The sequence below is a fragment of the Cryptotermes secundus genome, unplaced genomic scaffold, assembly GCF_002891405.2.
Source record: "Cryptotermes secundus unplaced genomic scaffold, Csec_1.0 scaffold562, whole genome shotgun sequence".
Classification (NCBI taxonomy): domain Eukaryota; kingdom Metazoa; phylum Arthropoda; class Insecta; order Blattodea; family Kalotermitidae; genus Cryptotermes; species Cryptotermes secundus.
The window spans coordinates 45545-61715 of NW_019720170.1; the positions used below are offsets into that span (position 1 = coordinate 45545).

The 16171-nt window shown below is 38.3% G+C and overlaps 1 protein-coding gene across 3 annotated transcripts in view; it reads right to left on the reverse strand.

Annotated features, from left to right (window-relative positions):
• Positions 1-583: 583 nt before the first annotated feature.
• The window catches only part of LOC111867723, a 23923-nt gene continuing 8335 nt past the window's right edge, over positions 584-16171 (reverse strand). For all 3 annotated transcript variants that reach the window (XM_023857821.2, XM_023857811.2, XM_023857830.1), the window contains 5 exons: positions 13582-13976; positions 12588-12743; positions 8314-8636; positions 7300-7526; positions 584-897 (listed from right to left, as the gene is read on the reverse strand). In XM_023857821.2, coding sequence (XP_023713589.1) covers positions 704-897; positions 7300-7526; positions 8314-8636; positions 12588-12743; positions 13582-13976 — 1295 coding nt within the window. In that variant the 3' untranslated portion in view covers positions 584-703. The remainder of the gene's footprint in view (positions 898-7299; positions 7527-8313; positions 8637-12587; positions 12744-13581; positions 13977-16171) is intronic.

The following is a 16171-nucleotide window of genomic DNA, read 5'->3' on the forward strand; positions in this document are numbered from 1 at the left end:
AACAGTCCTTACTATTCAATAAGATGGAAAGATGATCATTCACAATGAATACATTAAGAATTTTAAAGGTGGTGGTCCATTTCAAGGTACAGTACTAGTATTTGCTTGGAGAGTGAGGAAAACTATGAAAAACCTGTCAGAATAGCTAGTAACCCAGCCGAGAATTGATCTCAATATCTTTCAAGTACAAACCTAGATCATTACTATCACAGTAACTTGCTCTGTACTTCCCACATGTCCCTTTTTTAAGACCCTGCCAAAGGACAGCATGACAGTCTGGTTGGTATTATTCAGTCCTCTAATGCATATTATTCATGTGCGCAACAAATAAGTCATGTTTCAGAGAAATGCAGTCTTACCCAATCAATTAAACCATATTTTAACAAATAATAAACACAGTAATCCTATGAACATGAAATGGAGTGCAGCTGCCACTAGTTCAGGTTATATGATGACTGAAAAATGAACTGGAAAACGTGGGAGGAAGTTGACTTTGAGTTAGTCCATGATTTGCCTGAAAGGACTCACAAAAAGCATTAAAAATTAGGACCATGAATCCATTGGGGTTTTATGATAAAAGCAATCAATGTAGAATAAGGTGTATTTTGTATTGACAATCTCAGTAGCCCTTGTGTGAATACATCAGTTTATATATAAACCATTGCATATCACATGATACAATGTATTGTAACAACATTATTAGTTAAGACTCCAGGAAGAAGTCCACATAACTTTCCTCTGAAGTTTGTGACTGCAGTAAATGCTTCAGTGCAAGACTACTGCAGTTTTCAATGTGAAGCTCAAAAGACTGATTCTGTGGCATTGATTTGTCATGCCCAGGGTACTGATGGTTTTCATGGAGAAAGCGTTTATAAGAGGAAGCCACATCCTGATCCCCTGAGGACAGAAAAATTAATTTAATATTTATTCATAAATTATAACAGTGAATAACAACTGGCTTTATTCCTCACATGAGATAAAGTACCCTGAAATCTTAAATATTTATCAAATTTAACCATCACCCTACTGCCTTCCTGTCATTATATTGTCACATACGAGTATACATGGTGTGCCCAGGATCCGTTAGGACTCGTTTTTTTAAATTTTGCCCTGCAATGCCGTCTGTTGGCAAGTTGTGGCATTAAGATTCTTGAAGTTTCAGCTGTGGCTGCCTATAATTTCAAAGCGCAAGCATCACTGCATCACGTGTTCTGACCTTGAATGTAACAGTACTGTTCTGACGCTCGTCGGAAAATGGCGGTTGAACAGAGCCAACATCAAATTTTGTTTGAAGTTAGGCAAAACAGCTGGAGAAGTGTACAAAATGATGAAAAGTGTGTACAGCAGTGACTGTTTGAGTCGCCCAAACATTTTTCGATGGTATGCTCTATTTCGTGACGGCAGGGAGGACATTGAAGATGCTCCACTTGCATCAAAGCCGAGAACAAGTCACACTGAAGAAAATGTGAAAAAAGTTACCGAAATCCTTGCATCAGACATATCTGTTTCTGCAAGACTCATCAAGGAGCTTTTGGGAATACCAAAACATACTGTGCATAAAATTTTGACAGAGGATTTTTGGCAAATGGAAGGTCTGTGCGTAGTTTGTACTGCACGCGCTGTCAGGCGATGAAAAACATGCCAGAGTGGAATACTGCAAAGACATGTTATGGTCGATCCAAAGTGATATAAAATTTACAAAATTGATTATTACTGGTGATGAGACGTGGTGTTTTCAATATGAGCCTCTCATAAAGCGGCAGAGTGCAGCGTTGTTGAACCCAAAGAAGCCGAAACCAAAGAAAGTGCATGCAAAAGAGTCGAGTAAAGACACTGCTAACCATTTTCTTCGATTCCAAAGGAATCATTCGCAATGAATTTCTGCCAGAAGATCAAACAGTGAATTCTGATTATTTTCTTGGCGTCAGTCATTTGTGGGCAAGAATTCTTCGAATTCAACCTGAATATCAAGAGCAAGGTTCCTGGTTGCTCTTCCACGACAATGCCCCACCCCACAAATCGAAAATTGTGCATGATATTTTGGCCAGAAAATGGATCACAGTCCTTTATCATCATCCATATTTGCCAGATTTGGCTCCAGCAGATTTCTGGTTGTTCCCAAAAGTTAAGTTGGCGATGAAAGGATCACGACACCATCCAGGACATCCAAAGGGAATGTACCGCAGTTTTAAATGTGATTCGACAAAAGGAGTACAGTGACTGTTTTCAAAAACTTTTCAATTGATTCCAGCTATATTGATTCAGAAGGAGACTATTTTTAATAAAAAGAGTGAAATTTTGAAAATAATTCACATCTTGTATTTTTAATGAACACAGTCCTAACAGAACCTGGACACACTGTGTATGTGTGTGACTACAGACAGGGTTTGGATTGGTGACTTAATTTACTGGACACTTACACACATGACATAGAAATACAAGCAATTACAGTGCCATCGCTAATCTCCACAATTCTCATTATCACCACAGCACCTGCTAAGCCTCAGTCTTTTAGTCTTCCCTAATTGTTGCTTGGTAACAGCACTCAACGATGGAGATGTTTCAGCTTCTGGGCTCACGCCATTACCTACTGGCTATTAATACCCACAACTGAACTCACTGCTCCAGCTGTCGTGATTACAACATCTCAGTATGCACCACATAAAAAACACCATTCTTCTTTATTGTTGATTCATGTCTGTTGCTGAGGCAACGTATTTACTGATCCATTGCCCAGAAACAGTCGCTGCTTACAGAGCTGCTGCTTATCAGTGTGTCTATACATCACAATATTTCCATGTTAATGTATACTTGGTAGATCACTTGCTGAAAAGCTGTGAATAATTTCAAATATTGAGAAAGACCACGGGAAAGTCTAGAACTGATCTAAAATTCATAATGAATAGAAAGGCTAATAATGCTATGTGAGATATTCCATACATAGCATGCAGTAAGCTTTTCAGTTTGTATAGATTGAGCCCAATTACCTCAGTGTTGTTTCTCTTCTCACTTTAAATTCACTGTCCTCCAGAGAAACCTTAGATGGTGATTTCACTTTAGCATCAAGTACTGTATAAAAGCATGTCCATATACCACGCCAACTTCATATGCATTCTTTGCCAAATGTGCATAAGACACAATAGGAAGGACATGTATCATTTCCAAAGGTCTGTTTTTATTCAATTCTGACATACCACATGAAGTAAAAGTGATATGCTTCAATCACTGATTTAATTGGACAGGTTTGGCTGGGAATAGTGTGTTAAAATGAAGATCTCAGGTTCCCAATGTTGGTACAAATCTACCGAATTACAGGGCATCATATCCTTGTCAACACACTCAATGTGTTCAACTCTACACTGAAACCTGCATTTTCTCAGAAACAAATGAAATCCCACTGACCTTGGTGCAATTGAATATGAAAAACATTTTTGAACTTCAGAAGGTTTTAAAATTGCACTGTAACTGCAACAGAATGAATAAGGCTAATAAGAGAATTTCATTATCAGTCATTATAAATTTCTTAATACTGTCACATATCAGTGACTAGATATGAAGTTTGGATTGGTAACTGGATGTACTAAACACTTGTAACTACAAATGATTATAATCCTGTCACTAATCTGCACACTTTACAAATCACTACTGCAAACATTAAGGCTTCTACATCTTCACTAGCTGTTGCTAGGCAGCAGCTCTCAAGAATGGGTATTCCTCTACTTCTGTGCTCACATCCTTGCTGACAACTGGCTCACAACTAACTCATGACAGCAACTCACTCTGGCTTGTTCCATTGGTCCTCACTGTATAGCCTTGGGATGGGCTGCATAGAAAACACCACTTCAATAGCTCAAGTAGGACTATTGCCTAGTGACGGCCCACATGTTTGTTGATGCAGCCACTGCCTAGCAACAGACGACCTATTAAACTATTCTGTCTTCACGATACTTTCACCCCCATGAGTGCCTGGTTATCTATAGATGCCGAGACTGAATCACTGTAGAAGAGTTGGATCATTTATGGCTACACTTTAAGAGGGTCAAAAATCCTCTTTCTTCTTCAGTCACTAGATGACATGTCACTAAGTTATGCAGTTTCTTTGATGTATGTAGATTGTTTCCTATTTACTTCTTTACTGTGAAATACAGATAACTCCTAGTATACTGCTAACCAAGCTGCAGAGGAGATGGGACAGAAAGTATTAATGTCGCAAAAATATAAAAGCCTTGTATAAAACAGGCATTTTCCGTATTTTTATCTTAATAAGGAATTTCTAGCCAGCTGCATCTTCACTTTTGCAATTTTCTGCACCAACTGCATTTGCAGGTTTTTTTTACAAGCTACCATCACAGGAGCACAACAAGCAGTGAAGGGGTCACCTGGCCTGCACACACCTCTTGAAACATTGGAACACCATCCTTCTATGAAGAAAGCAGTCTTCTGCGATTTGGCACCGTGTATATGTGGTGTTAACCGACATTTTGGAGGAATGTATCGCCTCCATCTTCATGGTAGAAGGAAAAATATAAGAAATCCACAAGCGAAGAGACTGTGAGAATCGGTAAAAGCAGCCTCAAATCTACCATCCTTCTAGACTGCTCTAGAGGTGCAGAGGACTTCATCACTCATATCTCAAAGTTGTAATGTGTATGAAGCTGTATCTGCCAAGCTTTGGAATGACAGTCTTAGCCTGACAAGGAATGGTCTGATCTGACATTTTGAAACCAGCCCAGATTTTTTTTTTTCACTCCAAAAGTACACACAACAAAATCCACTGTAAAAATTTTAGCTGCTAATACGCACTGCAAGTATTTTTTAAAAATTGCCGAAGTTACTCATTTTTTCTGTACACAGAACCGCTTGTACCAGAGGTTTGTACAACCCCAGCCTAGGCTGAGTCAGCTGTGTTGCGTGTTGAATACTGCTCTGCTAGGGTGGATATTTCTCAAAGGGTTTGCAGGCTACAATATTGGCCATGTTCAGCAATTTTTAAAAAATACTTGCAGTGCATATTAGCAGCTAAAATTTTGACAGTGGATTTTGTTGTGTGTACTCTTGCAGAGAAAAAAAATCAGGGCAGGTTTTGACATGTTTGATCAGACCATTCCCTTGTGAGTCCAGCTGAGGGCAAGATAGTGACAACATGAGGACAGCATAGTGCAAATGTGCAACCAATGTAGACAGAAGCAGACATAAAATAGTGGATGCTGTGAATCATGAGTTCAGTGCAGGCAGACAGAAGATGGAAAAAAGAGGGTGATGCAGTCACATTATGACATAATAATGAGTGTACAAAGAACTGACATCCAGATCATAAGTGATTTTCTGGGAGCTCTGCTTGCTACCTGCTTAATGCTGGATTCTTGCTTGACCTTATCCTTTGAACATGAAGGATATGTTCCTCTGAAACGTCAATTGATTTTCAATGGACTACACAGTGTTATGCTGTGAGAACCTCAGAGCCTACAAAGATCATGACAGTTGCTCCAAATAATATCACACTACTCACAGCATGTAGTCCATAAAGGTACTGGTGAACCATACACTGCATGCCTCCCTTCCCTGGAGGCACAAAGTGAGTACTAAATGTCTGAACAGAGAATTTACACAATCTGGAGGTGGAAGTGCTTAGCATGCATGCACAGAGCCATTCTAATCTATGACTGAAAAACATCAGCCAGTTCTTCAAAATGTTACAAGCTGGAGTAGAAGGATCATATTCAACATGACTCCATGGTCTAATCCCCTCAGAATTTCAGGCAGTGAAAAAGTCTTATCACATATCTGAGCTCTTCAGATGAGTAGTCTGTTTCATTGTGCATTCTGTGCATGTGACTGACAGATGGGATTTTTTTTGTTATTGTGCTGTATCCTAATTATGATAATGAAAAGGAAGTACTTAGACTTAAATAAAAACCCTGAACTTTTCACCTTTGTGAAGTTGGTGACTTGTCAGAAAGTGAAATAGGAATATAGGTATGGATTGACATTTTCAGCATTGCTCACTATTTCGAAGACGGGCACAAAACAGGATAGGCTAGGATAGGCTGTTCCGTTACAGAAATCTGACATGAAAAGAAATGTGAAATGCAAAAAATGAAGATTTGGAATCCTGCCAGAAAAGACTGGATGCCAATGGACTGAATGGACCTATGATCTAGACAGTAGATATGTCTGTTTCTGCCTTCCCCCCCCCCCTTATCTATCCTCCCTAACCCTGCTTCTGCACCCCACAAATGTCAAGATTAGAGTCTGGCACAGTAGTGAGCAATATGTCACTCTGAAACATCAGTTGTCTTTCAATGGACTACATGGTGTTATATCCCAGATAATGGAATTCTTCATAACCATTGCTGTGAAAACCACAAATACTACACCCAAGAATTAATTTTTTTATTTGAAAGTCCAGTTCTATTTGATCCCTAAATTTCAGACTGACTAGCAGCTTGCTAACTTATCAACCAACAACTTTGGCAATAAAATCTGAAGGTTCAATACTGCTGAAGCCCACTACTGGACATAGTTCTGAGACAGTTCTGTACATCTCTGTTTCTCACAACCTCTTTCACCAAGTTCTAGCTTCTCATGTTTTCAGTCCTTCAGCTGGCCATTTTCCAAGTAATTTCACCACAAAAAATATGTGTATATTTTCTATATCTCTTATACAAGGTACATGTCAAGTGCATCAGCCATATAGAAATGAATCCTTTTTGTCACATCCTCTCTGAATTATACAAGACTCGACTTACACATACTCAACTTTATATAAAACCCTCCAAAAATAGACTTAAATTGCACACAGAAATTTGTATTGGTGGATAAGTGGACACTTCTGACACGGCAGAGTATACATGATTACATATTCCTTTGTAGAGTGGCAGTGTTTTGCAACATCTTCAATTTTTTTTGTTTATTATGAATAGATCAAAAATGTCCATACTTACCATAATGTCTGACACATGTAAAATTCAACTTATATAAGGGATTGCAGAACCAAACCCTTACATAAGTCATGCCCTGTCTCTATTTTCACTTTTTTCTACTACGTATCAAAGTTAAGACAGTGCACAAGAATGCAGGCATATCAAAAATAATATTACATTTAAAACTATGGTCTTCTTGATATCATGCTGAATAATTTGACAGGTTCCTCCAAATCATCGGTACCTATCCAACAAAACCATACTGCAGTGTATCTCAGAAGACCATAATTTTCATGTTCACCATGAGAATCTGTCTCATGAACTACTGTTTTTGCTCAATTAAGAAGTTATCAAGTGGTGGAGCACAGGTACTTACCTGAATTGCAGAGTAAGGCTTGCTTCAGTTCAAAGAAAGAATCATTCTGAAAGGCACGGCCTCTTCGTAGATAATTTTGTGCCTTCTGAAGATGTAACTTTGCTGCCAAAGCACTTAGTAGATGTATAATATTAGTTTCACAGATAACACCTTCAGCTTCTTCTTGTACAGCAGTGTATTTTACTGAACCTTCATTTCTAATGTAATTATTAACAAGTCTGAGGCACCTATGAAACAGGAGGATGTCAGTTTTTAAAGACATGAAACATATCTTAAATATGGAGTTTATATCTTTCATTACTGGATCTCGACTTGCTAATGCCATATAGTGAGTAGAACCTCATTATTTAAAAGTTGAAAAACCAAAGTATATTCTTCTCAGTTCATGTAGGTTAAAAAATATCTGATCCTCTGCGTCCTAGACTGAAATTGCACTTTCTTAAACATAAAATTCAAATACATAAACTGTCATGTCATAATGAAAGTTTTCAGTACAGTGTGATCATCCTTCAGCCTCCCACAAATTGTTGAGCTGTTCGGGTGGAAAATCCTAGTTGAACTGCAGATATTGAGACAGCCAACAGAATCGATAAGCCCACAGTTTAACAAATACAAAATGCACTCAGATTACAACAGTACCAAAATGCTCTCTGTCATTATGCATGTATTCCTTGCACCATTAAAAAATGTGTACATTTACACATTAAAATTCCTTTTCAGAAAGAATAAACTTGAAACTGTGGTCTCCTGTAAAATGTTTCTGAGGGATTTTCTGGTAAAATATTCAAGCCTGGCACTAATTTCATCATTTTTGATTTGGTGGAGTTGAATAACCTTTTGTAATTTCATCGTGTTTTTCTTCACCAAGCATTCTGTGTTTCAAATACTGGAACTTAAGACAGTAAACTTTATTTAAGTTTAGTAATGGCATTTCCTTAATACCAATGGTTTTACTATGACTTGAATTACCAGCATTTCAGATCACTGTGATGTTACTGCATTCCTACATCATACCTGTCCAAGATTTCTGATTCTTCAATTTCATCTCCTTTATGCTTATGCACCTGGGCTAGTAGCATAAGAGCTATCAGATCATCTTCCAAGCACAGAAGACAATATTCCATATCTGTGGAACTGTAACTCTTGCTAGAGTGATAGCTGATAGCCTGTCTGCATAAATGTTGTGCCTGATCCAGTTCATTACTCCTCAGCAGTAATACTGCAGCACTGTGGTATATAACACTGACATGAGGTAGTTGTGCTACAAGGGAAGGAAGAGACTGTAAATCTGGCTGTGTTAGTAGCTCCGTTAACATTTTCCCTGCTGAGCTGTAGTTCTGCAACAAATAAGCTAACATCATTCATACTGTGACTGAAACATCTCCAATGTGTAACTTCTGGTACCTTTCTTACTTACAGAATGAATGAAGCCTTTCCTACTCTCCAACTCTAAAACCTGAAGTCCCCAGTTTTCTTACTAAACAACAAGGAAACATAATTAAATCCCTGTTTAATGTTCCTCAGTTTAAGGCTTCACTGAGCCGAAGTCAATAATCTCAATGTTAAATTTTCTCAATCTAAGATCTTCCTCAGTTTATTTACTTTTAAAATTCTGACTAAATTTCAGTATCTATGGAGACTACCTCTCTGAATAAAACTCCATAGGTGATATCTTCAGGAAAACTACAGTATGTACATTAGAGCCCTGAACACAAAATGTCAATTTTATCGAAGCCTGCTTTACTGGTTACGCAGATTTCATTGTTGTTCAGTATTCAGTAACCAACAATGGTCTACCAAGCACTGATCAATTTCTTTCCGAGGTAACATAATAGTCAATGTTAAATGTATAGAAAGAAGTATGTGCAACACCACTGTCCTGAATTATTTGATGGGTTATGTCTGTAGCTAGACTATACAGTGCATCAGATGGTCAGATGATAGGTGGATTGGAGAGGACTTGGAAACAGTCATGATCTAACTGAGGTACTATCACAGCATTTGCCTGGTGAAACTGAGGACAACCATGAAAAACTTCAGTAAGGAAAGTATGTGTTCCAGCTGAGATTTTAACTACATACCTCATGAATACAAGTCTTACGGCCAGTCCATTTAGCCCCCAGTTTAGTGGTCAGACCCACTACTCTACTGGGGTGGGCACTTCAAATGGAAGTTTTGCCACAGTGGCACCCCCCCCCCCTAATGGGAAACAAAGACACTATATACATGTTCAGCTGTATTAGCACAAAACAAAACAGTCACCTAATACAAGGCTGGAGATATTTGAAAAGTCTGCAGACACTTTCACACACTTCGACCAGCAGTGGAAATCCTGGAATGAGGCTCTTCAGGTGCTTGAACCAGGACAGCAGTAAGTAAACGTGTAGTTGCCAAATGTAAATTGGTTCCTTTAACAGTTAAAGGACCGGTCGCATGATATCATGCTTTTCGTTTTTAAACGTGGTGGACCGGTTGCATGATATCACAATTTTAGGACACATTAGGTTGCAACACACTATACAACAGTAGCTCTGACGAAAATGCGGGTACAGCAAAAAATATAAAAAAAAAAAAAAAATCACACAAATCTAAACCCTGATTCGAAATTGAAATACAAAGCATTTCTGATGAATGTGGCGAAGACCTGGGCTACAGACCAGATGGTGGCGGCAGAATCAGAGTCAGACACAGACTTAGTGCGACTCGGCCCATCAACTCCCACACCACGTAGGCCTCATGTGGACCACCCAGGGCGACTCTCGGGTGATATGCGGAAACATACCCTCGTGAAAATTGTGAAGAGTGAACATTCCAAAGGGAAGCATCCTTCTAGGCAATGCCATGTTTGCACAGTTCACACACACACACACACATACAAAAAAAAAAAGAAAAGAAAGAAAGAAAGAAAGAAAGAAAGAAAAAAGAGGAGTATGACTGTCTACACTGCAAGTTCTGTGTAATGGCACTTCACAAAGGGGAACGTTTCCAGAAATATCACACTCTCAAGCACTTCTAGGAGCATTGGTAAGTGTTCTCCAAAAATTTTAGTTCATAAAATTAATTAGGAGATTTTATATTGATTTTTAAAGTGAACAGTGCAAAAGTTAGGATAGTAGGTTTAATAATGGCGGCCCCAGGGTGATTTAAATATTTAAATCGCCAGTCTGCAATGAGTTAATATGTTCAGAGTCATCTAAGTTACAGTAGTTATTCATGGATATCTACATATCAAACAAATCAAATCATAACCAAACTTAAAATTCATCTGACCTAATTTCAGTATGGTAGTGACCTTTCCTACATATCAGATGTAACGGTTATACCACTATGTATGCCAGGCTGATTACTGATTTCATATACAAAAGTGAACAAGTTTTTTTTAATCATAGGATCCACATTTGCATTGGAAACTGTTACTCTGTTAATTTCATTATTACGCCGTGGTGACAGGGGGCGTGGAGGTAACCCTCCTTGCCACCACTTATTATTATTCTTCTGCGACAGGGGTGGATTGGTTGTCTCACTGCTGTCACTATCTTGTTGGGCCGTAGGGGGGGGGGTCAAGTAAATTTACACTCACTGAAGTAGCTGCCGCCTTGGCATGAGTTTGCAATTCTCCTACAGGATTTGGGAGATGCAGGAAAATTCGGGGAGGACGGTAACACTTGAGGGGAGGCTAAATTCAATTAACATCACAGCGCATTTCTATCCTACTCTATTCACCTATGTTGCTATATACATAATATATACACCATTTGCTGATGTTCGTCGGTTCGTATTACATGTGGGTTATTATCCTGTAGCACGCACATTAGTCCTGCTCCTTTAACATCACAGCGCATTTCTATCCTACTCTATTCACCTATGTTGCTATATACATAATATATACACCATTTGCTGATGTTCGTCGGTTCGTATTACATGTGGGTTATTATCCTGTAGCACGCACATTAGTCCTGCTCCTGTCACCCTGCTATTGGGTATTCTAAGCCTCTGTCTCGCTTTCTCAGAAAACCTAGTCCATCTAGTCTTCACTTTCTCTCCCTGGGGTTTGCACTTTAATATTATCACACTTAATGTTCATGGCTATATGAAGTAAGTCTACTTACGGAGCTGAGGAAACAGGCCGCCATCACCAACCAACAACTACTCATTGCCATCACTCTCTCGGCGATAGCCTATGGCTGACTCTTTGACAAGTAATAATAAAAGTTTTTTGATTGATTCCTCTAGAGTTTATGTACCCTCTTTTTGCTGACTCACTGGGTTCCGGGGATGTATTCACCCGCCCATCCTGACGTGATTTTGGGTCGGTGTGGCCCACTCATTGGCTGTTTATCGTGAGGGGTTGGCTCTTTCAGGTCTAACGCCCTCTCTGACTCAGCGATTTCCTCATGCCATAGTTTTTATGACCCACTTCATATAGCTTCTTCCTCAATGTCAGCATTATTACGCTGTCGTGCTAGCATTCTGATTACAAAGTGATTGTCTGTTACACTTCTTTGCAAACCCAAGCTTCCTGGTACATTTCATTATTTCTATTTCTTAATCTTAAAGTCTAGATACACTTATTCCAAATTTACCCAAAAACATATCTACTTGTACATAACCCTTGCGCCACAACATTTATATTATACTGTTGCATCCTGCTGCACTTCATTCAGAGGGACATGCAGCATAACACAGCAGGTAGAACAATCTGCCACTTAAAATATACATGTGCACAGAAGTGACTGCATAGTGATGACAAAAAACCATGATATGGAAGCATAGTAGTTTTATCATTTATAATTTACAATTTTATAACATTTGATGATGACCTTATAGGTCGAAACATGTAGTGAATAACTTTTAATAAGTTAAAATCTATATAAGATCTAAAAGTTCGTGATGATGGTATATTGCTACAAGTATTATGTTTTTGGATATTATCCATCGTCTTGTCTATTTTTAAAAAACTGTCCTGTTTCTTTTTCAAAACACAACGTTTCAGGGACTGGATTCTGTCCCCCATCCCTAAAAAATAGACAAGACGATGGATAACGTCCAAAAACATAATACTTGTTACACTCTATATGATGTGAATAACATTTAGTGAGTTTTATAGAAAGACGTACTGCACACGAGACTGTGAAATCATTTGATACTGTTAATTTCATGTGAGTGAAACACAGTGGATACCGACAATGTCATCCTGATGCTATGATATCTTTTTCCATCATAAAGTGCAGAGAATGGCTTTCTGGTGTATGTAACACAACTATGCTGCGACACATATAGATACAAACCCCATTTGCAGCAAGCGTTGTTGCCAGTTTGAACAGAGCTACAGGCAGGTTAATTTCTGGTTGTGGATGCAAATTTTTTAAAATCTTCAATTGAATACTGAATGTAAAATTGGTGTGCACAGCAAACTCTTCATCATCATCATTGTCTTTGAGCACCTACAACAGTACATGCATGACTAAGCATTCAATTGTCAAAAGCTGTTTAACAGTTTAATTTTGAAACAAGTGATAACATCAATATTGTCTAATAATTATGAATTCTTCTGTATACTTCCTTCCATCAAGTAATGTTTTACGAATGATTTTTATTGGAAATAGACATTTCCAAAATCTGTTACCCTTACAGGTATCATTTTTCCAGTATAAACCACAGACCTCGCAGAATATTTTGCTTCCTCCATATTTACATCTGACCATGAATAATTCTGCTATGTCTGAATGACATGTGATGTACTTTGGTAGAAAGATACCAACATTTTGGAGGCAGCAGATTCCTCCAAAATGTTTGTGCCTAATAATTATATGGTATCACATTCCAGAAGATTGTAATCTTCATGCATAATCACCCCTTTACATCAATAACACTGAAAGCCTTCTGCAGTGCCTCAAAATTGTTATATAGCATAAGAAATAAAACCATGGGCAAGATGTGATCCATGTTCTAATGTACCTACATTCCTGTTAATGACTCAGTCAATACATTGGCTACAGATTTGATGACCAGATTTCAGTTCCCAGCTGGGGAAAGGATTATTCTCTCTGGCATCACAATGGGTTTGGAACTTACTCAGTAGCCTAACAAGTACTCAGGTTAAAGTGGCCGCAGTATGAAGCTGACCACTCACCTTGATTTGGTCCACAGCATATATAGTCTCACTTTCACTCTCCCACACATATTCATCAATGTAGCGTAGGTGCACAAGGACTACTACTACCTACAACAGAACTGTAATTCACATACTGAACTTCAAAACGGTATGTCCTCTCCACTCACTTGGACAAGGTGCTGGAGCGTGTCTAAGTGATCAGAAAGCAACAGAGCCTGCAACAACTCAGTCTGCCGAGAACTGCTCTTTCCATGATTTTGGACTGTTTCTGCATCAGATGGAGAATGAGCTTTGCACATGCAATGCAATGCCCCATACTCTTCAGCTATGTGGTAAAGTGTTACAGGATAGAAATCCTTCTTCTCTTGTGTATTTTGAAGACCTATTGACAGTGACTTGAAGAACTCTTGCAGAGCTTCAGAATGCCTTCCTTGTTTTGCAAGAAGAGAACCATGCAGAAGATGACCTCTGACTTTCATCTGAGTGCTGAGAGGCACAGACTCCAGTTTAAGCAGACTGAGCAAACATGCTTCTGCATCATTACTGTGGTAGCAGGCATAAGCTGCAAGTTGAAAAAATGCTTCATTAGAAATATAGTCATCTAAGCATGTGCAAGAATGAGATTTTTAGTCTCAGATGAGATCAAGACAAGAAATCAGAAGAATTATGAGAATTAAGATAAGAATTTCCTGTACCAAACTATCCCCCCCCCCCATTGTATTCACAATCTGTAACACTAGCCACTTTTCTATCATGCACTAAAATGATTTTGATAAATAACTGTATTTAAAAAATTTGGAGGGAGACAGATTTTGTTGACTAGTTGATTTGTGGTAGCATTACCAAACATGAAGATTCTGCTGGATCTGGTAATTTGCATACCAGTGCATAAAGCAAAAGCAGTTACCTGAAAATTCTTGAAGTTAAAGACTAAAATCAATGTTAAAATCCAGATTCTCTTCCTCATTTTCATCTAAAAAATCTGAAGTTGACATACTCTTTCAATGATCTGTACATGAAGAGGTACAGAGGCACAGAGTTTAGAAAATGCATGGGTAGAATACTCAATACTCTTCTCTATGCAGACGACTGACTGACTGGCCCATTTCACACAGCTGGTTTCTTGCAGTGTATTAAAAGGAATCAAAGTTTTTAGAATTTTGACACAAATTTCACATTTATTTAGTCTGAGACGATAACAGATCCATACAGAATTTGCTGGATTTGAGGTTCTCACAGCCAACTATGAAGAATATAGTTTTCTGGGGTATAATGCCATGTAGATCGGACACAGCCTGATGTTTCAGAAGAACACACCACCTCTGTCTTCAGGGTCAAAGCATAGGCCATGCAAGAAACCAGCACAAGCAGACAGCAAACCCAGCCTCCTCCTTCTGCTTTCTTGTTTGGCTTATTCTATACCCTTGAAGATGGAAACAATATATTCCTCAAAATGTCAGACTCTCTCTGAACTATATGGCATTACAACCCAGAAGATTGTAATCATTATTCTGAACTTTCTTGAACTTGATTTATTATGTCAGAATGTGTTTATGTTCTTAAGCTTTTACTACTCATCACTGCAGGCAGACATTGTTCAGACCTGCAAGTGGCCCATATTCAGAGGGAATTTTACTACATCTGTCATCAGCCTATTTTATAATGAAAACATCTGAGAAAACCCTGGCAACAGGAGTTTAGGGAGATGAAGTAATAGGGTAATGGAAAAAACAAGGCTGATAATACAATTTGCATACTCCACTACCAGAGTGATCAAAAAAAGGATATGATGGAACATGTAGCATGCATAGGATAAAAGCATTACCGTTGGAAAACCACAAGGAAAGGCGGAACCTGGAAGATCAAGGCACAGATGGGTGGATAGTATTACAATGAATCTTATGAAACATTTTATGAAGATGTGCACCTGACCCATCTTGGAATAGGCTCCAAATGTATGGGCATGATCAAGGCCCAGATTTTGATGACATTACATCTTTTTTTTCCTTGTATACTATGCAATGCCCTTAAATATATAAATCCTGGAAATGAGCTGCTAGTTACAGAAATTTTATAGGTAATTTTTTGTCATTTTTAAGTTCTAGGTTGTTTTTTTTCAGTTTGGGGTATATTTTTTTACTTTTAAGGGCACTTTTTTGTCATTTTAGGGAATTGTTTTTCATGTTTTCTGAAATATGAATAATATGAAAGTAATATAATGGAATATATGGAATATAATGAGCACAGGAAATTCATAGTTGAAGAAGAATTAGAAATCAGTGGAGACTTAAAGTGTAATTAGAAGAATTTATTCATGTGTAATATTTGGAGTGTGTGATTCAGTGAGACTGTTATAATTCCTTTGTTTTAATTGTGTTACCAGGAGAGGACCATTGTGTGTAAATCAGTGTGAGCTGTATTTAAGCGTGACCAAGGTGCTAATAAATGCAATCATCTGAACTAGAACCCATCATTTTTGGCATGCATGCCAACCTACTTGTGTCAATATACTGTATATGTAATTTGAGAAGAATTCTCATCATCATCAGTAATCTGTCAAGACGACAGGTCCACAGTCTCTTTCAAAACAATTCCTCCACTTAATGCGATCTAGAGCTTTCTCCTTCAAATGACAGTATCCTCTTCTGTCCCCAAGGTCATCCAGCATCTTCTTACGTCTTCTTCCTCGTCTTCTTGTCACTTCTATCCGCCCATCTATCTTTCCTTCGATAGCTTCTTTTAGAAGGCAGTTTCTGC